The 22,821-nt window shown below is 46.6% G+C and overlaps 1 protein-coding gene across 1 annotated transcript in view; it reads right to left on the bottom strand.

Moving 5' to 3' along the window:
- WNT3 (Wnt family member 3) overlaps nt 1–22,821 on the bottom strand; it is a 53,515-nt gene that overhangs the window by 15,576 nt on the left and 15,118 nt on the right. Inside the window, exon 2 of the mRNA XM_026107905.2 lies at nt 5–246. Within this exon, the coding sequence (XP_025963690.1) occupies nt 5–246 (242 nt within the window). The remainder of the gene's footprint in view (nt 1–4; nt 247–22,821) is intronic.

Below are 22,821 nucleotides of genomic sequence, written 5' to 3'. Positions count from 1 at the left end.
TTACCTTTGTCTAGGACTGGCCCAAAGATGGCTAGGCTGTCATCAATGGTGGTGCAGTTCCATCGGCGGCCCCGGAACTGGTGCTGGCACTCCTGGATGCCCAGCTTCACCCCCTCAGCCACGCTGGGCATGATTTCAATGTAGTTCCGGCAGAAGCGGAGCTGCTTGGGGACAAGGCCAGGGATGGAGCCGCAGAGGATGGGCTGGGACCCCAGGGAGCTGTACTGCTGGCCTAACGCAAGGGACCTGCAAAGGAGAAAAAAAACATCTGAAGGGTGGTTGGGAAACCAGCTGGCACCATCCTTCTCGCTCCAGCAAAATTTCCCAGAGGAATTTGATGAGTCAAGAGTTTAAGATAGTTCAGTGAGAGAGAGTACAGAAAAGGAGGGATTTGATAAGAAAACAGGGGACTTTCTACTAAATAGCACTGAAATGAAAAGGGCTTTCTCACCTGGAGATACCCTGGGCTGCAAAGATGCATGTGTTAACTCATCCTCCTTTGTGGGCACAGACAGAGGGATTCAGCTACCTGAATGGAGGCACCTAGAGCTACTTGAAGTACTCTGGAACATCTGGGACATCCCCATGGGGCTGGCAGGTCTGACAAAGGACCTATAGGGAGCTCTATCCTTGGAAGCAAGAGCTGGTGGCTGGGAGAATATCATGGGGTGTCTCAGGGGTCAGCAGACTTCGATGTGAGGCCTCCTGAATTGCAGCCAGAGTGGGGTGTCCTGCACCATATCACGTTCAGCAGCAGTGGGATTGTTGTTTACTGGGGAAGGTCTGGGCTCGGATCAGGCATGTCAATGCCATACAGCCAAGGCTGCCTTGACACCTGTGCAGATAGTGCCCATCAGAGGCTGAACCACCACAGGATCCACCTGATGACAAGTGGTCCCTAGGCACAGCTGTGAGCCAGGCAGGCAGCTGCAGAGAATTTGCAGATAACTCCAGGGCTGGGCCCAGATGGGCCATGGGAGCTAGAGCAGCTATTTGCACAGACTCAAGCATTTCCTGGTACCCAGCTCAAATACTGAAATATCTCACTAGAGCAGCACTGCTCTAGAGGTCTCTCAGCCAGTCCTCAGGGTCATTACTCCAGACGTTTCACACAGACACAGAAAATGAGGATCTGTGCCCCAACCAGCTGACGATCTGCTCTGCAGTTTGATTTCCTCACCCATGTTTCCTCCTGCTTGAAGGATACCTGGCCTTGGATACACCACCTAGAAACAGGAGGATCTCCATCTAAACTCACTGTAGGCTCAGCATGGATGGTAGTGAAGCTTGTTTGTTGGGGACAGAATTTGACACTAAAAGCAGCCCTGGGAGATCTGGTGCCTGGAGTCTCAGGCAGGATGCTAAGTTGACACCAACAGTTGGTTGAATTAATTGCATCCTAATTGTTGTAGGATATACGGGGAATCCCAGGGGACCAGCTCAGGAGACATGCCTCCACTGAAGACTGACTAAGATGAGCTGAGTCCCTCCCTGGCTGTGAAGTGCGTGCCTCCAGTCCCTGCCCTTATGCTGTCTTATGCCACAACTCCGTGCTCAGCCATCTTTCAGCCCTGTTTCTTCCGCATCTCTGTGCCCATCTACCCAGCAGTGTGGCAGTCCTGCAGCTACTGCTGCCCCAGCACTGTAGGACTTTAGCACAAGACACAATGTTTTGACTCTGTCTCTAGCACCCTCGGATAGGACACACAACAGTGGCAGCCAGACAAGGATGGGAGGCAACACAGCCTAATGGGCAAAGTGCTGGGACTGGTTCCCAGAGCTGCTTTGTGCTTCCAGTTCCCACTGAGAGAAATCTGATGGAGGAAGATCAGCACTGCTGGGAAGAAAGGACACCTCCAAGACACAGTTGCAAACACCTTAGCCTTGTTCTCCATCCAGCAGGGCCAAAAAGGCCTTGAAGGATGGGAATGGGCAGGAGAGAGCACTACCTTTCCCTAGACATCCATTCACACAACATTCAGTCTCAAGAGAGTGACATGCTCCGACATGCTTGCTCCTGCCTTGGTTTGCACAGCAGTGGAAGTGAAGGTCATATTCAATGCCAGTGTTAACTGCTCTGCCTGCAGTAGCAGCTTCTCGCAGTAATGGTAGTGCAGGGTTGGCCTGGTGTGCTTGCTGTGAGCGCCACAGCATGTCGCTCATGCAGGTTGATTGTGCTGTAGCTCACTGGTGTAAAACCTGTCCTAAGGCCTAAGATGGATGAGCAGTTGAGCCCCTCAGGGAGCCCCCAAAAAAGAGTAATGATCTCAAAGGAGTAAGAGCTGGGACTCCTTATGGTCTCCTGGCGAACTCCTGAAGGGGATCACCTGCCTTTGAGACAAAGACTTTGTCAAATCCCTTCTTTAAGGTCCTCTGAGTTATGTCACAACAGACTTCCCTGCACAGAAAGCCAGACTGGAGATGTGAAGTCAGTGTTAGTATGTCTGTTTTGAGGTGGGAGCTGAGATCTGTTGCATGGGAGAGGGCCTTGGGAAGGACAAAGACTGCTCTCAATTGCATATGGTCTCTCACCCAGCTCATGAAGTTGCTTATGCACATACATGCTATGAAGTAATCTCACTTGTCTTTTTTTCCTCTCTCTGGCAGAACTGGCTTGGAATGAGTCATTTGCTTTTGTTCAGCTTTCTCAGCTATCTCCTTTCTTCCTCTTTTGGATGGTCTCCATCATTCTGGAGTCTCTGTCCTTTATTTTCCTTGCTGATGGTTATTGAAAGCACCTTCTATTCAGTTGAGTCTGCTGTTCCTTCTCAGAGAGATATCAAAAACCTCTAATTCCTCTTGGTCCATCATCCCTATCTATCCACAAGACCTGGGAAAGCACATGTGTCAGGACACTGTGGCTAAAGTACTGCTGCTCTGCTCTGACCTCCTGGGTCCCATGGACTGATGATTCTCTATGTAGGGTCTGGTATGTGAAGATGAAACAAAACCTATCTGAAATCCAAATCTGAGATTCGAAGGGCACATCCTGGCTCTGTGTGGCTATAACACAGAAGTGGCAAGAACTCATGGAGAGAAAGCAAATACATTTGGAGATTAAGAAGTATCACAGGAGGAATTTGGGATAGATAGCAGAAATGGACAATTCTTAAAGCGCAAAACTCAACATAAAGGCTGGCAACTGCATGACCTCCAGAACCCACACTTTCTTTCAATGCTGGGCATCCTTCCTTGCTGTCTGACCTTGTCCTGTCAGCCTTCCTGCTCCTGGCCCATGTTCCTCCAGTTCCCATCATGTCAAAGGGAAATAGCTGTTTTGCAGCCCTGCTCCACTGCCCCCAGCTTCCCCTGCAGGAGCTGACAGATGCATTTTCCTAGCATCAGCTCATGACCCAGATATTTTGTGTGCTCTATTGCAAGAGCCATAAAAGCCAGACAGCTCTGCCTGGATGGGATACTCCCTTTCATCTCTGTGTGTACAAGTGTGAGCAGACAGATGTGCACATAAAGGTAGGCTTTTGTGTGTGTGTATGAGTGCAGTGCATAACACAGGGAGCATGAGTGCACATGGCAAATGCACGGGAAATCCCTTTTCTTTTTTTCCGCTTAATCCCCTAAATCTCTCAGGAGTCCCGACACTGTCTGTCAGGCCAGTAACTCCTTTTGTTCCCATCCAATAGCACTAGTCATAGCTGAGCTGTGGATCCAGCAGTCTCCAGTTGACCTTCTACGGATCACATCGATCTGGGACGAGCTTTCAAAGCTCTGGGAGGAGACTGTCTTGTGCAAATGCTCCTTCTCCAATTTCAGTTAGGTGCATCCTCTCTGGGGCTGGCTGGGGAAGAAGCAGGGCTTGTGAATCTGCAGGCAAATGCCTGGTCTCCACATGGGCACTCCTACTAGGATACCTGACCTGGAGTAGATGTAGGCATTTTGGGATGTGCTCCACCACCGTGTCCTCCTTACCTTACTGCAGTGTCCTTGGAGAGGTAACTCATGTCTTTGCACTGCCTCAGTGTGTAAGATGTTGTGCCCACCTTTTCGCTCACATGCATCCCACCTGTAGAGATGGCCTGCAAACCCATCTTTTTCTACTTGGGCCACTGGTAGGAAAGACACTTGGTATCAAGAGAAGTTTGAGCTAGTACCATTTGAAAGTAGCAAGATTTGACCTGATCAGAACTATGCCAAAATGTATAAAAAGGAAGTTTTATGATGAAAGGTTTGCTGCTGGCAAGAGCTGTTGGGATATGAACCTTTCTTTGCAAGAGACTGGAGGTGGCATTGCTTGGAGTACTTTGGACTGGGCTGGACAATGCACCATGGGCTGTCCATCAGAGCTGAGTTTTCCAGGCCAGAGTTCCGGGACCCCAGCTGTTTTTCCTTTCTTGGTGTTGGAAAATACTGATGTTTGAGCAGTGAGTGCATTACAACCCCTAGGAAGCTCCAAAATTGGGCATCATCTCTGCTTGCTGTGAGTGTCTGAGGTCATTGCTGCAGCCTTTAACTTGAAATGCAGGGGGAAAACTTCCTGGATGTGCTGCTGAAGGAGTGTTTTCTAGCCCTAAACTCAGCTGAAAGTGGATGAATTAGTACAGCAATTTTTCCTTTCTTCCACCATATCTTGAACTGCACCAGTCCTGTGGCCAGTTGGGTAGGGCAGTTTGGGTGGTAGAGGTGCATGTCTCCAAGGGTGAGTCTTGTCCCATGGAGCTTTAAACATTCCTCACATTGCAACTTTTCCTTGCTTCCTCCAAGAAATCTGCAATGTAAAGGGCAAATGTAGGCATGCTACCTGTGGATCCTGTACCCCACTGTGCTGTTTCCCTTGGATAACTCAAAAGAAAAAGCTTATATTTTCATCTTGGGAACCCCCCAACTCAACTGTTGTAGGGCTCAGCTCAATATAAACTCCTTGCAGAAATACACGGCTGTGAACATTGCACAAATGCTGCTGCTGGTGGTGATGAGATTAGACTCCAGTGACGAAGGGAGTCACAGCAATTGCCATATAGGCTAGTAAGTGCAATGTTCTCAGAGACACAGATTTCTGATTCTGTCCCGCCCTGAAGCTTGAGTAGATGCATGCAACGAGTCAGCTCAGTTCAGTGCTCTGCTGTGCGAGTGCTGGAGGCCATGGCATGGCTGCCTTCTCCCTCTGTTTCACCGTCAGTGAAACAACAACCGCTTTTCCTAAATGCTTGGAGAGACATGGCTGGAAACACTGTGAGGGCACCAAGGAATCTGTAGAAATGAGGCTCTTTTCAACCACTGCAGTTCTTCCCACAGTAACTCAAATCACTGCGGCATAATGTTATAGGGCAAAAGTCAGTTCTGCTTGTGCCTGCTGAGGTCTTTTCATTGCCCCATATTGATCCCTGCGCTATTTATAATGCATTGGGAAAACTATGAATCGGTAGCACAAAAAGCAGGTCACAGTTCAGATTTCATTTGCCACCAGCTGTATTGGAGAAAACCCTTCTCTGCCTGAAGAATTTTTTGTTGTTCTATTTTTAGATATATTTGGCATTTTCCAGTTCTGGGCCACATTCTGCTTAAAACAGACAATTGCATAGGCTGGCATGCCACTGTTTTACAGTGCTCAATGGCCCAGGGTTGATACACTGAAATGCACATTGGGAAGCAGCCATTTTTATACTGGCTTTTTCTCTGTATTTAGAATTGAGCGCTTCCTACCTCCTATGAAAGAAGGACTTTATCTCATCCTGGCATCATCACCATCACTTACTTGCTTTTCAGGTAAGAAAAGGCTATACAAAATCATTGCTAGCAGAGTTGCATTTCAAGCACAGGTCTTCTAGATGGAGAACTAAACCCTGCTGGTTTTGTTATGGTACTTTTTGGACTGTCTGGCTAGTTCAGCCTGGTGCCAATGTTCAAAGTGCTTTTTCAAGTAGCAGGTGTTCATTCTAAGATCAGAGATCATGAATGTTACCCCAGCAGATAACTTTGACAGAGGTGTCCTTGTTTGTAGACAAGTGCCTCCAGCTGCTAACTCTGTTCTGCTGCCTGACCTTAGAGAGGATATTATATCTGGTATAATATTCATATTTTTTAATTCTTGTAATTTGCTGACTGCAGTCCTTTGTGAATAGGGTAAGACACAAATTCTTGGGTTTGTCTGAAGATCAAGAGCAACATAAGGATATTTTTGCAAGTAAAAGCATGCAATATATATGCACATATGAGCTTGAGATATGACAGGTCTTGACTGAATATGCAGATTGGACAAGAAGACAGTTTACTAGGGAATGGGATGCTATTAATGAATCCCATGTCTTTGCTCGTAAATCCCTCATTACTTAATCCCTACCGAGCATGTCTTAAGTTTTGAACTTTTTCCCATAGAATAGGCATTTGTGTTCCTGATATGAGATGTCACTGTCACTGCAGGCTCTCCACCAGACTGCAGTCAGTGGTGGGCTCTAGGAAACAGATGGGAAATTCATTAAAAAAAAGAGATTGAACTGCCTGAGCAAGCATTAGAGGCTGATCCCTCAGACCAGAATGAGTCCCATTGGCACGAGACCTGATGTAGTTCTACAGACAGATCTACTCTACTCTAGTAGAGTGCAGTTCTGCTGCACTACTGCCCTGGAAATACACTGTGGATTTTACACACCAGTGTGGTGTGAACTCTTGAACAAGAGAGTTTTTTTTCAAATTGTTGTGTTTGCAAATTACCTGAGTAAATCGTTCGTGTGAACTGCTGCACGATCTGCACAAAATTCAGCAACCTGCAAGGCCAGATTCTCTCCAGTTAAGACTCTGTCTTAATTTAGTCAGACCTGAGGGTCAGGAACCTTTCTAAAACCTTCACAAATGCAAAAATTCATCTAGGAATCACTCCCAAACCTGTGGCTTCTTAGAAATAGGCTAAGTATTCCTCTGGGAGCTATCCTAAAGGGACATTTCAGGGCATTTCAGTTCCTCTAAGTTCTGTGTGATTTTTATTTATCATCCATGAAAACATAGTGGTACTTTCCTCTGGGAGTTTGTTATCTCCAGCTGCAGAGTCCGCCTCCAGCAATCTCTTCTAGAAGGACTTAATCCTTCCTCCAAAGAAGAGGGCACTGCAGGACAGAGAGAGATTTCCCCGACGGGAAGCACCCCATCGGAGGCTCTTGCAAAGGAGGCTCCTACAAGGGGTGGTTGCCCCCTGTGTTGTTCAGAGGCATGTTACATAGCACCAACTGGTAAGAAATTGGAGAACCACAGATTCTAATTTTAAAAGATACCTGTGACCTCTAGTTAAACCCACCTGCCCCATTCAGAGGCAGAGAAATGCTGAATATTATTTCCAGACCAAGACGAGGAGAAGGCACTTAATGATATGATTCTCTCATCAGCATATGAGGTTTGATCAGCATGATCCCTATATGAGCTGAAGAAAGCGGTCTCACTGACAGATATACCTTTATTTTAAGATATCAGACAGATGATTTCTTAGTTGTTACAGAAATGTTAAAAAGAAAGCCACTTAAGGTTTGAGGAATTAGAAGGAAGGGCTTGTGTTATTTTCTTTTAGCCTCAAATCAATACTAGAAGTTATTGAAATGTCATACGCTGAACCCACGCTAAGTCGAATGAAAAGACCCACATTTGTGCGCAGTGAAAATTGTTCTTTGTAGCCCAGAAAACAGATTTTTTTTCATGATGAGTGGATACTAAATGGTCTCATTATTCTGGAGTGGTAAACTCTTTTCCCTATGACCTTTCACTCCTATGTACTGCAGGTAAAAAGGTAGCAAAGCTCAAAAAAGCCATTGTTATGGATGGTGATGCACCACCAGAGTAATTCCTTACAGTGGGCACTAGTTTAGAGGCCTCTCGAAATGGGGCAAAGCATGACTGCTGCACTAATGGATGAATTGCTCGTGCTCTGGCTGCTCTCCATGAATCTTAGAGCATGCAACAAGTGTGTACATTGGTGCTGAAGCCTGCAGAAGTTGATGTGCTCTTAATTCACTCCTGGGCTGGCTGTGAGCAAGTTTCCATTTCCCCCATCAACTTTGTTGTTTTGAAAAATGTCAGAATCATGGAATATCTATTGCAAGAGGCTGAAAAATCAGCTCCTGTTAGGAGTGAAGGACTGTTAAATCGCAGAAAGGCACCAGTGAAGTGGCTGTCATCCGCTGACATCACATACAACAGGGAACTGCAGCTAGGAAAGTCTGGACTGTGGGAAACCAACACAAGTCCCTGGGATCTGCTGATAGAGATGGATGAGGCCAAAGAAACCATTCTATCTGCTTTGGGGTCCTAGGAGCTACTATGACTTCTTGGAAAATGAAGCAGTGGATAATGGATGGGAAAAAGTGGTTGTAAGCAATATTTGTATCACAAAAATTGCCTCAAGGTTGCATGAGATTGGCACTTCAAACAGACAAGAAAAGAACAGGCCCAGGCAAGTAACAGCCTCTAAAGAGAGGGGGAGCATGTGATTACTCTGACCAAACATGGGGGTATGCCTGACCGAAGGGGGCTTAATATCAAACTCAACTGTAGATACCCAAAATGAGGGGAGGCAAATACCCCCGCCGTCCCAGGCTGGTGGATTTGCAGCTGCCGGCAGTGGCTGTGTGGCCATCTGGAAGGTCCTCCAGACCCAGAAGGCAGCCTTGGCTGGACCATTGCTAGTGAGTAGGCTGAATGTGAAATGCTACATTATGTTAATACTGATTGCTAAATCTTTTCATCCTCAAGTCTGTCTGCAAAAGGAAGGAGTGAGGAAAATGTCCTTCCAAAGGCCCTGCACAAGCAGGTTGTGACCACTCAAAGCTGAACCAGTGGTCTTAGCCCCATGGCTCTGTTACCCTGCCCACCAATGCCAGGGCCAGCCAGGCCTGGCTCCTGGGAGTGAGGAAGCCAATTTCTCCTGAGGTCCTGGAGTTGAGGGGGGAGGTCCTCAGCCAGTTTTCAAAAGCCTTGTCCCAGATTTTTACCAGCTGGGAATTTTAAGTTGGACAGTGAGTCTGACAGAGGACAGGTTGACAGAGACACTGCAGCAGAAGAAAAATAAGCTCATGTGTTAGGATTAAGGCCAAATTCAGGTGATATGAATGATGTGCTAGTGAGCAGATGGATGGGAGAGAAGGCGAGCAGGGACTTGCCCTAAAGGCAGACTGACAGAGGCTGAATTACTTTAAAGTCTGAGCATTTAATCCCAGGGAGACATCAATAGCAAGGAGGGCAATGAGTGCAGTGACATGGCAAAAAAGGAGAGCTGGGGAATGACAAAGGCAGAACGAGGCTGAAGGAAGCACCAAGGCAAGGAAGGAGATAGTTGGGGAGGAGTTTGCTCTGTTCAGTGGGGAGAGGGTAGAGGTGTTATGGGAGCTGCTGTCATCAACTGAACAGGAAACTCCAGGGCCAAACATGTGAACTAGGACAGCGGGAGCTAATACTCAAAGGAATGGATTAAAAACTCATCTCCTCTGTAGATGGGATGCAGAGAGTCTTCCACCACCAACAGAGTACACATAGTCTAGGTGTATAAAAGCAAGTGAAGGGAAAAACTGGGAGAATATTTCCTAGCAGGGGAATATAAGGCAGGAAGCAGGGAAGGCCTCTACGAGCATTTGTGCCCAACAGAATATTAGCCATCTTTTTGTGTATTTCCCACGCTATGATTTCAATCATTAAAAGAAACTGCCAAAGGATGCCTTGTAACAACAGGGCATCCCTTCTAAAGACAGCTGTCCTATGTTTGTGTTTCATCTTCTTCTTCCATTCTAAAGATAATTTAACTACTGTCAGTGGGATGTTATTTCCTTCATTCCCTTTGCAAAGTGCATCCAGAATGCCAGCTGAATGAAGCTTTGGGGTACATATAGGGGTGCAAGGGAGATGCTTTGACCAAAACCCAAATGTTCATGTCAGGGCTCATGTCATGACATGGCTTCTTAACTGAAAGTAGGATTTAGGCATGGATGGTGCAGTCAGTTACTTTGATGCTTAAAGCCCACATGAGTATTCCTCAATCTCCCACGTAGCTACCAAATAACCTACGTATTTGCCATCTCGAATGCCTGCATTTTGCAGAAAACATCCCCTGCTACTTGAATGTTCCTTACAAGGCTTGTATGGTAAGAGGATGCTAAACCCCAAATCCTGTCTGCTGGACTGAGTCCCACTGGCAGTCATAGGGTGCTCACATCAGTCTGAACTCACATGTGTCAAGCAGTGACAGGGCCCTCTTCCACTGAACACCTATGGATTGGGATGAGCATGTGGCACTTGAGAGGTTGGCCTGGCTGAATCCCACCTCTGCCAAGGAGATGCAAGCCTTTGTTTCTGAGGGTAATGTCCTGGCTGTGGGACACAATAATTCAGGGCAGAATCTTCTCATTCAGAGGTTGTTTCTGAGCATGCAGGCTTCGGGAACTAGATGTTTTCCCCACTGAAGACTGCTCCACTCTACCTATGAGGTTAGGATTCCTGTTCACCATCAGGTTCCCTGTCTCAGACTAAAGAAGGCTTTCGTACACAATGGACCATCTTTGGCAGGAAGGACTGACTTGCTGGCACTCCATAAATTGCACTTAGATCACCTCCAACTTTGTGACCTGACCCTCAGTAAGCAGTGTCCCACATAGTTCCTGCATATGGGGGAACCAGTAGCTCCTCTGGTGCTGGCTTGAAGGGAATGTGTTGTACAAAGCCCTGCGCTCTGAAACTGCCCATTGGCCTGAGCCTTTTTGGCAAGGCAGGGGAAATGCCACTGGCTGGTGCTTGGAGAGTCAGACCTTCGGATGGGGAAGCCTGCATGCCACCTGAGTCCCATGGTCTTTTTTGGATGTTGTAAGCCTTGCTATAAATGTATCTCTCAGGGCTAATGGGCAGTGACGCCAAGCAGCTGTGTGCTAGCCAGTTCAAACAGCTCTGAGTTGTGATGGCCCTTGGGGGTTCCAGCAATGCCAGGGATGAACTACAGTTATTACTTACTAGAGACTTAATGCAGTGGGTGGCCATAATCTGCAGGGATGGTAAATAGCAAGGTGCCATTTGCAGAAGCATCTGATGCCACACGCAGGTCCCGTTGCCTGTTTTGGGGCAGGATGTGGGCACAGAAGGGAGTTTACTGACCTCCTCAGTGCACAGGTCCCAGGGAGCCCCACTCTGGCACATACAGGAGAAGCAATTGCTTGCAGGCAATCAGAGCAGGTGCAGGGAGTGGCTGAGATCTTGCTCAGACTCAGTGAGTTTTGGAGTGAAGAAAGAGAAGAGCAAATACAGGAAAGAAGGTGAAGGTGTCCAGCTGCAAAGGGTGTCTTCATCACCATCCTGAAAATGATTCAGCTCTTCTTGGGTTAATAACCTCCCATTTACTCTTGTTTCTGGTCCCATAACCACTCCTGATCCATGGGTCTCCAAATCCATCGGCTTTCCAAGCTAACATGTCCCTGCCCAAGAGAACTGTCCTATCCTCTACCTGGCTGTGCTGAGTAATGCTTAGTGCAGCTTCTCCAGCATGTCACAAACAAGGAATAACAGGGAACCAGACCCCTGGCCTTGAACCACTAAAATCTTTTTTAAACTCTTGATTAGATGCTGTGAAGATTTTGGGGGCTGTTTGTTTCCTAGAACAAGGTTCACCCATAGTTTCTACATGGGAAATGGCTGACCATGCCTGGTTTGAATCCAAGCCAGTGGTTGCTCTCAGCATCAAAAAGGCAAATCTCTTACTGAGCTATGCCAGTGTGTGGCCAGCACACAAGGGGAAGTTATCATTCCCCCTGGTAGGTGCTAGTGAGGCCAGACTTGGATCTTTGCATCCAGTTTTAGGTCCACTAGTGCATGATGGATGTGTAGAAAAGGGAGAGGGTTCAGTGGAGGCAACCATGATGGTTAGGGATTGAGAGGATATTGTCTACCCGGAGTGGTAGAGGGAGCTGGGCTAGGTTAGTACGGAGGAGAGGAGGCTGAGGGGTGTCTAACAGCTGCCTACAGCTAGCTGTGGGTCAGTTGCAAATCTCTTCTCAGTGGTGCCAGATGATATAACAGAACATAATAAGTTCAGGCTGGGCAGGAGGATTCAATCCTTATCCGGATGGCTGGAGATGGCAGCTCTCATCTGTGAGAAGCATCTTTCTTCAGGCAGCATCACAGAAAATTAACACTGAGCTCTGAAAAGGTAGGATGCTGCAATTAACTTGAACACGGCTGAATTTCACTGCTGCCATTTGTGTGCTGTTTGGTCTGGTCTGGCAGGGTACAGTCAGTTCTGTGGGCCCTGGGAGGTATTAGTGCCTCGCAGAGATCACTACCAGTTTTCAGAATAGTTTGAGTTCTTTGATGTAAAAGGTTTTAGGGAAATTCAAATATTTGAAGTGCAAACAGGTCCGGACTAAGACCAGAAGTATATTTGCTGGGTGAAGATTAATCTAACTGATGAGATGAATGCAAAGGCCAGGACATGTTGAGTGGTGTTACCCAGAGTCAGAGTTTCAGAAAATGTTGATTTCTTTAGGTTTCCTTCTAACCTGTGTCTGGCTGACACCGAACAGAGGTGACATGCTGTCCTCTCTATCACAGGGACCAGGTTCACTTCTTCATTTTAAGCTCCAGGTGACTGTATGCAGACTTCCTGGGTAGCTGCTGGAGAAAAACAGGCACCGACAGAGCACAGCTAATCTAGTCTGTGTAGAGTTGCTGAAGGAGGAGAGGAATCACACTCCAGATGAGCCCCTTTAACTTCTCTGACTCCACGGAGTACTAGGGAAGTACCTCTCAGATTAGTCAGATGAACCTCCCCTTGAGGCCCAGAGAGTGCCGTGCACATGGTCTTTACAGGTTGAAGGCCAGCCACGGAGAATAGTGACCTCCAAGGGCAGACCTCCAATGAAGGTTTGCAGTGAGATTTCTGCCACATCAGCTAAATTTAATCTCATTGTTTTATTCCATTTTTCTTACTACATTTTTTTGTCCTGTGGGCACGCGATGTGATGCACTCTTGTGTATGAACTTTCCAGATACTATCCGCATCCTTGCATCCACTCTGCCACTATTTTGCATAGTTTTCGTAATACAGTTTGCAGCTGAGCAATAAAAAAAAAATAGGATGTCTCACCCACCCTTCCTACTCCTCCTGCCTCTGCCCCAAGACCCTGATGCTTCCCCTGCCACTACCTCTAGTTTCGATTTAGCTGAGTTAGTGTTCTGATGATTTAGCAAATTAAATTGTCTCTGGTCCATCAAAAGAAATGCTGGACCTGATACAGGTGAGCGGGTGGGGAGTCCATGGCAGGGAGGACCGGCTGGTGACAGAGGGAAGAGAGTGGGGGCAGTGGGTCTGCCCCCTTCTGAGAGGGGTAAATTGTTAGACTGACTTTGCTGTATCAAGTACCTTCACCCTAAGTGCAAGTCATCTGAATATGGCTGAAGAAATGCCAGCCCTGTGGAATATACCTAATCTGAACTTCAGTATTCGTCTTTTTGGTACTGCAGTTGTGTTTAGAACATGGAAAGCCCAGGAATATCTATCGAAAAGGGGGGGGGGGAAACTACCTAAGGATGCTAGATAGTAAGGTTGGCAAGATATTCTTCATCAGTGACCTTACTGATGGTCACTACTGACCTCTGACTGCCCATCTAACATCTGTGGCACTCTGCTCTCCCCTTGCCATGGCAATAACTCTGTCCCCGGTATGTAGGTAGGACAAAATCAGGTAGGGAGTGGCCAGCACTAGGACCAGTAGAGAGCCAGAAACAGGGTCTAGGGCATTGTGACTCTCTGGCACTGACCAAACCCATGGACAATAGCTGAGGGACACTGCTGATACAGCTGGTGCCTGATACACAGCTTTCAGGAAAGGACACCCTGTTGTATATATTGGTTGATATACCAGCAGTGATGTTACTCCATCTACTCAAAATTATAATATAAATGTACTATTGAGGCATATTGAAGCCTGATCACAAATGCGACTTATTTAGCAGCAGTCTTAGCCCGTGCAGAATACAGCTCAGTGCTTTAATGAAGCTCATGTAGGCTGTGAGTCATACCCTTGTACAATGGTATCTCCTTTAGAATGCAACCATTTCCTTTGACCTTCGGCAAAGTTAAATAAGATATTGAAGGGGGAAGGGTACAGGATAATGTTTGTGAAATTGGATTACTCAGCTCCCAGGCTCTGAAGGTTGCCTACAGCTTCTCTCCTGGACATGTTAAGGATGGTTTTGTGTTTCTGTTGCCTTCACCGAATTCTGACCAAGCGTGCACTCTTTTATCCAATAAAGTGCACAGGACACTGCAGCCATTACTCCAGAAACTGGAGTATTTCAAGCCTCCTCCTTGTTCTAAATAGGATGTTAAACATGGAAAGGGGACAAAAGAGCAATAGTGGTGAGCTGAGGCAGTGCCTTATGTTGACAGTTTGATTAGCCTATTGGAAAGACTTCTGAGAGATTATTTAGTTACAGTGAGAAAAGGGGGAAGATTAAGACTTTCTGTCCAGCAAAAGAGGGCAGGACAATGCCTGGTGAATGGGAATTCAGAATAGCAAAATGCAAAGGCACAAGTTTCAAAGAATGGGACAAATGGCCAACACTTGTTGCAGATTCTCTGCTGCTGGGTGTCTACAAATCTGGACTGTGCCTTTCTGGAAGAGCTGTTTCAGCCAATAGAAATGAATTCCTCACCTTTGAGGTAAAAGGAAAAGATTTAGTGGCCACACTACACAGCCCCATCTGGCTTTGGATGGAGGATTTTTTTTTCTTGTCCCCTGGGCTCATAAATAGGGAAAGCCCAGATGGTCTGTGTCTTTGCTGTTATTTCTGCCATAACAGGTCCTCTGCACATGTTGATAATGGCTGCACTAATAGAGGTAGCAAAGAGAGGAAAATGGGCTTGGGCAGGGTTAGAAGAACTTAGTTCTAGCTGTAGTGCAAAGTGAGCTTCTGGCAAGTCAATATTCCTTATTCCCCCTCTAAACAAAGGTTAAGTCTTCCATCAGTTTTTGATAGGATGCCCTTAAATTACCAAGTGGTACACATGGAAGGACATAGGAATACTGTGTGTAACAACTTCAAAGTCAGCTCAGGAATTTGAAAAAACATTATGATAACTACAACCCACAAATGAGTTTCTGAGTCCCTAGTGCAGGGGATGGAGGAAGGATGCTGAGTCCCCCAGACTGGCTCTGCTGAACACCTCCTAATTCCCACCGATGGCACCATGACACTGAATACTGTGCTTAAATTCAAAGAGCATCATGGAAAATTCCTGTGTTGCCTGTAGATTTTCTTTCATGCAATGCTCTCTGCTAGATATGATTTATTTCTGTCTGATCCAGACAGATTTAAACATTTTTCAAGTGCTCTGTCTGGAGCTCCAGGTCGGCAGCATAGCCACATCATGTTGCAGAAGCACTCACAGTCTGCAAATGCCAGGGGAAGCCTGGGAGCTGCTCCCACTACCCCAGGCACCTGGCTCATTCCCTCACATGCTCTGCAGTGCCTGTTTTCTTGGCAGCTTTTTCATAATCTCAGTTATTAGGTTGGACTGTGAGTCCTGATGGCTGAAAAGCAGAGACAAATGCTGGTCTTCAGCCCCTGCTACAGGCCTAGGGAGGACCTGCTGTCCCGTTGGGCCAGCAGCATCTTCAGCAACTCTGTCAGCAACCAGTTGAGTTTCGTGTCCTCAGACCAGACCTGGATCCGTTCACTGATCTACTTGCAGACTTCCTGCATACTCTTTGCCTCTCTCTGTTCTCTGTCCTTACCAGGGATAATGTGACCTGAAGGCAGCACATTTGTCAGGCATCTGCAAAACAATGTGTGTGCTACCAACACATATCTTGCCCTGCACACTCTGTTGACACAGTTAATTTCAAACTTCTCCCAGGTGGGCGAAGCCCTTTCTATAAGATTCTGAGATATTTCCTAGATCAGGACTTTGGTTATCTCCTCTTAGCTCATGTAGACCAATGTGGAGCACACTGCCAGGAGTACATGGCAGTGAGTTAGTTGCCTTGGCTCTCATGAGAGCCATCCAGACGTCTGTGGCTCCGTGCTGGAACAACAGCTCATTATTAACGTTAAGAGCATCACATAGATCTGAGAAAGATCCAGGTTTTTTTGAATGTCCTGCCAGAGAAGTGACCCAAGCGGGCTCGCATTACTGACGAGAGGAGGGAGAACACAAGACTGTGGCTGATAAAGGACCATGGCAAAATTATGCCCTGGGCAGGAAGAGTTGCAACTTATGCTAAATTCCCTTTGCATTTTTGGAGTTAGAAAAGTCCTAAATGGAAGAAAATCCACTCCTGATCCTCAGGATTGTTCCTCATAATACATATAAAAGCTCTTTCTCTAGCCATGAATTAGTAGAATTACTAAGTAGCCAACAACACTCCAAGCTAGCAAGTCTTCAAAAACATGTTGCTTCTTGCAGGAGCCTGGCACCAAGAAGTACCACACATGGTCTAGCTGTAGTTGGAAATCTAAGCTGAGTTTCAAAGTGCTGATACTTAAAGAAATAATAAAATTCAGATGCTTGTGTCAAGCAAAGAGGAAAGAGACAAGGTAGACCAGGATATTGGCTGGATGTTAAATGACTTTTAATCACAAAGAGTAATAAAAAGATAGTCTCCCTACCCCCATCAGCTCTATTTAGTGACGGAGAATGTGCTGCTGGACATTGCAGTACCAAGAGAGGAGGATCTAGAACAAACTGGCAAACCGAAAAGCAGGAAATACCAGGGCTGGAAGAAGATGGTTATAAAGCAATCAGGCTGCCACCAGCAATACTAATTTGTCTGTAACAATGAGCCATTGTAAGGTGGTACCTGTGTGCAAAGTGGCTGGTAGAATTATCAAGAAGATTGTCAGTGAGATTATAACTGTATGTGGTAAATGATTTAAAATGAGCACTAGTGAAGAATACTAAAACATCCAGAAAATCCTGAATTAGCATGTTATAAAGCTAGAAGAAGCAATTGGATCATATAGTCTGACTTTTATAGTGCAACCTGAAAACTTCCGTAATCCCCTCAGCTTGGGCTTGATGATTTGAGTTTAGCTAAAACAACAAAAGGTGATATTTCTCTTGTTAAAAGGTGGATATGGTGTACCTGAGTGTTTGTAATTTCCTGGGCATGTTTAGTGTATCTGTTAGTCCAGACAGGGGAACACACAGCAGGAGAACTGAGCCTCCTGGATGGGTCACTATGCAAGGAGCAGGCACGGGCACAGTCCCCTGAGGGGATGCAGATGTCTGCAGGTTGGACAGCTGGAGTCCGTCTGATACACAGGAGGCCAACATCAGAATTTTAACAGAGAAGATCCAGAGCAGGGAACAATATCCTGGTCCACACTGAAGTGTTGGCTGGAACAGACCTCTGAAGGCTCCAGTCCAACCTCTGAGAGATTGTCCTGACTAGAGCAGGGCAATCTTCAACACTAGACCAGGCTGGCCATGGCTTTGATGAGCTAATTTTTGTAAACTTCCACGGATGAAGATCACCTATCTGTCCAGATACCCATCCAGAGGCTGTACAGCTCCCTGGGCAAGGGATATTTCCTAACAGCCAACTTAAATCTCTTAATAAACGTGAATTTGATGCCTTTCCTTGTCTTCTACTTTTACCAGTATTGGACATGGTATTTTCAAGGACATCCTAGCTGTCCTTCCATGGATGCTTCCCATGCTTTTAAAGATTTTGAACATGTATTATTACAGATTTTTCTTGATTAGCCAAAAGTCTTGTCTGAGAGTTCTCTCCTCTCATCCACAGAAGCTTGTAGGACTGCTGAGAAAGCACTTTTGGCTGCTGTTCTCTAAGGCCACATCCACAGTGCTAAATGCACTTCAAGTGTTTTAGGTTTGTCATATTCCTGCTTATCACAAACAGCCCTTTCTAAGATGCAGCTGGCCCTGGGGTCTCCCCGTGTGGTGGCCCTAACCATGATCAACAATTTGTGTGTGTGTTTTAAAGCAATATGCATTATCAGAGGACCAAGTCCTTTAAGTAAAGTGAATGTCTGAGTTGACAGAGAAGATGCAAACTTGGAACAAAACAGGCACACTGATAGCACCAGCCTCAGCAGCTAGAATTTTTCAGCCATGTGCTGCACTTTGTCCTATCTCATTGCATTAGAGCCAGGATGGACTGTATTGTTTTGCACACAACTGCAATGGTGTACTAACCAGGGACACAGATTGACATACTGTAAATTGCCACTGGCTTCTTCATAGTGGGGACAGCTTCTTAGATATGGACTCTAGACATAGGAGTTGCCGCATCTGGAAAATCAGGAATTGCTGCTGTCTTCTCAAGGCCATTGAACAAACATGACCCAAGGCCTACAGAAATTTTTGTCCCACCACAAAGTGCCATTACACTCAGTTGCTGTGGCTTGAGGAATGGGTCTGAGGGCAATGGTTCTGACTCCAATGAATGCCCCATGTTGTTCTCCAAAGGCCATCCAGTGTAAGATACTTTACTTTCCTCCAACTTCTCCCAGACTTCCTTGGAGAATAGTCTGCAGGGAGAGGGCTGTAAGCCTGACCTTCTCTTCCCTCACTGTGGGATCTTGCAACACACTGGGGAGCCAGGATAAGCACACAAACACTCAGCATTCCCAAGGATGGTGAACCCTGAACATGCAGGGCCTCTCCTGTCAATCTCTGAAAGATTCTGGCAAATGGGTGGATGGGTGAAGTCCACTGTTTATGCCTGGAGAAAGGCAAAAGTCGAACCTATCTTCAAGAAGGGCAAGAAGGAGAATGTGGAAAACTACAGCTCACTCCTTGGGAAGGTTATGGAGTAAATCCTCTTGGAAGCCCTGTCCAGGCACATCAAGGACAAGAAGGTGATAAGGAACTGCCAGCATGAACTTATCAGAGGCAAAACATGTCTGACCAATCTGGCAGCTTTTTATGATGAGATGACTGGCTCTGTGGTGAGGGGAGTGCAGTGGATGTTATCTACCTCAGCTTTAGCAAGACCTTTGAGATTATCTCCCATAGTATCTCTATTGCAAAACTGGGTGAAGTACAGACTAGACAGATGGACTGCAGGGTGGGTGGACCACTGGGGTCAAAGAGTAGTGGTCAGTGGCTCAAAGTCTAACTGGCAGCCAGTTATGAGAAGTGTTCCTTGGAAGTCAGTTCTGGCAGTGGAACTGTTTAACATCTTCATTAATAACTTGAATGATGGGGCAGAATGCACTCTTAGAAAGTTTGTACATGATACCAAACTGGTGGGGGGACAGTTGATATGCTGAAGGGCAGAGCTGCTATTCAGGAGGAATATTCTCAACAGGCTGAGAAATGGACTGACAGGAACCTTATGAAGTTCAGCAAAAGCAAACATGAAGTCTTGCTCCTGGGGCAGTATGGTCCCATGCAACAGCACAGGTTGGGGGCTGACAGGACAGAGAGCAGCTTTGAACGAAAGGACTGGGGGATGCTGGTGGGCAATGAGTTGAAAAGGAGTCAGCAGTGTGTCCTTGCAGAGAAGACGACCAACTGCATTCTGGGGCTGCATTAGCAAGAGAGTAACTGGGAGGTGGAGGGATGTGATTCTTCCTGTCTACTCAGCACTTCTGAGACCACATCTGGAGTCCTGTGTCCAGTTTGGGTTTTCCCAAGCAAAACATGGACATAATGGTGTGTTGATTAGATGGCCAGCATAGGGAACTAACCTCTGGGTGTCCCCATCATGGACATCACCGTCTAAGCTAATCACTCAGGATCCCTTTTTAATGAATGGAGAGAATGAGGCACTTTTAGAACATGATCTGCTGACCTGTTTTACCTGTTTACCTCTGAGGTGAGGTGAACTGCAGTCTAGACATGCAGTCTAGACACTTGGCTTTAAATTGTGTCTACCCATCTGGCTCAGATGGCTCTTACCAACTTTTCATTCCTGGCAGAGCTGGAGAAGGCTGCAAGCACACACCATGAAGGGTGCATTATCTTTTTAAAAGGTAAGGAGGAAAAGCCAACATGCCATTAGGAAAGCCACAGAGATGCTTCTCAAACAAGCTACTGGAGTAACCTGTACCCTACCCATAGCAATGCCCTGTGAAAGCCAGAACCCTGCCCCCTATTTACAGAGCAATTCAGAAAAGCTGTTTTAGAAGCCTTGAATGGCATGGACTATGCTATTCATTTCTCTTGGAAAGTTGGATTATAACAGAACTAAGAATGCTCAGTTAACAGACTCACCCATGGATGAGCTGGATCCCTTTTGGAGAGCTGTATGTGCAGTTCGACACTGTACCACTGTCTTTACATATGCAAATCTGCAGGTAAATTGTTTAGGTAAATGATGTATCATTTGAGCTTCTGGGCAACAAGGAATTTTTCTGGTAAAATGTGAGCACATTCAGAGGCTGAGATGTGGGTTGGATGGAATAAGAGGAGTTCAGTGGGTGAGGGTTTAGCTTTGCCCTGCAATCCCAGACATATTGAATGGGCAGGTAAGAGAAATAAGGAGTAATGGAATGATCTCCTCATTGGCCTGCAAGTGGAGCTGTGGAACATGTGTACAACTAATGAACAAGCAAAGACAATTTGGGGCCACTAAGATGATAAAGGGATTGGGGCATCTGACATATGAGGAGAGGCTGTGAGAGCTGGGATTGTTCAGCCTGGAACAAGAGCACTGGGATAGGCTGCTCATATCCTTGGAAATATTCAAAAGCCACCTGGCCACAATCCTGGGCAACCTGCTCTAGCAGATCTTGCTTGAGCAGCGGGGTTGGACTAGATGATCTCCAGAGGTCCCTTCCAACCTTCTGTGAGCCTCCAGAAAAGAAGGCTTGGGGGATCTTATCAACGTGTATAAATACCTGGCAGGGGGAGTAAAGAGCATGGAGCCAGACTCTTCTCAGTAGTATCCAGTGAAAGAAAAAGAAGCAATGGGCACAAATTGAAATACAGGAAATTCCCCTTTAAAATAAGAAAAACCCTTTTCCTGTGAGGGTGGTCCAACACTGGAACAGGTTGCCCAGAGTCTCTGTCCTTGTAGATACATATTCAAAACCCATCTGGACACAGCCCTGAGCAGCCTTCTCTAATTGACCCTGCTTTGAGCAGGTGGTTGACTAGATGATCTCCAGCGGCCCCTTCCATTCTTAACCATTCTGTAACTCTGTGATTCTGTGACCAGATATGTAGTCCAGCAGCAATACAACATGGATTTACTGCTAAGGCACCAAAAGCATTGTTGTAGGGCTGTTGGGACAGAATTGACTGGTGCATTTCTGGAATTCATCAACTTGTGAGGGGAAGATAGAGACACACAGCTGGGAGCTCGGGGAGAAACAGGAATGTACCAAAGCATTTGAATGCCCCAAAGACAATGATTCTTGCAGCCCCTCCTACTCATTTGGCTGGATGAGCTTTCTTAGATAGCTGGGAGCAGAAATTGTCATATATTATGTTTGTCCAGACCATAACCTTACCTAGACGTTTACTAAGGCAGGTTTTTCTCCTTAACCTTCTTTCTTCCCATCTCTACTGAGCAGATTCTCATTTCTCACCTTTCCCCCAGCCTGGCACTGGCAGCAGTGAGATGGGAATTCTCAAGGCAAGCTCCCAAAGTTACAAAAATCTTTAAACATCATAAGGCTGAACCCAAGTTGGACTAACGCAGACTTCCTAGCCTTGTGCTTTTTTAAACAGCTCTCCTAGAAAGCCTCTATTTTCCAATTTGGGTGTTGGCACATGGCTGAAAATCCAACCCTAAAAGCCTTCTTGTACTGGGAGAACCTCTCCTCCCACGTTTTCAGTTCATACTCCCCTTTTGCTCAGTCACAGCTTTCTTCCTCCATAAACCTCCTACCCCAGACTTCCTCCTTCCCTTTAGTCTCTTACTCATCGCATCCCTCATGCCGCCTACTGTTTTCTTTAACTATCCCTTCTCTCCTCACATCACTTCCGCCTCTACTTTTCTGCTCCCATCAATCCCTTCCCCGCCTCCTCTGACTTTCAGCCCTATTCTAAGTACTTAACTGTTTCTCTACCTACTTCCTGGCTTTCATGCAGTGATCAGCAATGTTGGCCTCTTGCTCTTTGTGTCCTGAGCAGCATCTCCTACAGCTCCCTACAGGGCTCGCACTGTCTCCTCTCCCAGCTGTTTCTGTTCTCTCCCGAGGCCCTTGATATCCTTCATCCTAAGCTATCCTGTCCGTGTCCTTGAAGGGACAGCCTGGCCCAATGTCCTCTGCTCCTGTCAACCCTCTCCTCTGAAGCCTCCGTATTACTTTTTCCCTTGAAGCCTCTTTCTGTATAATGCCGACCGCCACATCCATCACTGCTGGTGACTCCACACTAACACATCGCTGGACACTCTCTGTTTTTGTGGTTCAAAAGGACCGCAAAGGAGGGAAAAAAGGAAAAAACCCTCCTCACTGTTGGGGGAATATTGCTTCCTCCCCACACCTGCTTCTGCTTTCTGAGCTGGGCCCTTTCTGAGTGAGTCTGAGCCCTGGCAAAGGCCTTTTCCAGTCCCACTGATGGGAGACTCAGCTTTCACACTCTGCCTGACCATGGGGTGAGCAGGCAGGCAGCAAGAGACACAATCAACCCCCAAAGCTTGTGCAACTTCCTGAGATATTTTCTCAACTGATCTAATCAGCCAGCGTTCACATTTGCAAATGTTTTCTCATACAACCCCACTTACCTGGCTTTGGTGATGGTGATAGTATTGCCTGCCTGGCCCTAGAAGTGATTTTCTTACTGCAATGTGGGAGCAAGGCACTTCCCAGTGCGGAGGCAAGAGGAGAGGGCAGTGCAGAGAGGAGTCGCTGCTGTAGCAGGGATGTCTTTGGAGCCTGCTGGTGACATGAGCAATAGCCAGGGAGGAAGCTGGGGCTAGGGCCTGA

The sequence above is a fragment of the Dromaius novaehollandiae genome, chromosome 22 (genome assembly GCF_036370855.1).
Source record: "Dromaius novaehollandiae isolate bDroNov1 chromosome 22, bDroNov1.hap1, whole genome shotgun sequence".
In the NCBI taxonomy this organism is placed as follows: Eukaryota; Metazoa; Chordata; class Aves; order Casuariiformes; family Dromaiidae; genus Dromaius; species Dromaius novaehollandiae.
The sequence above is the reverse complement of the archived record's forward strand: the minus strand, read 5'-3'. Positions and strand labels throughout refer to the sequence as shown.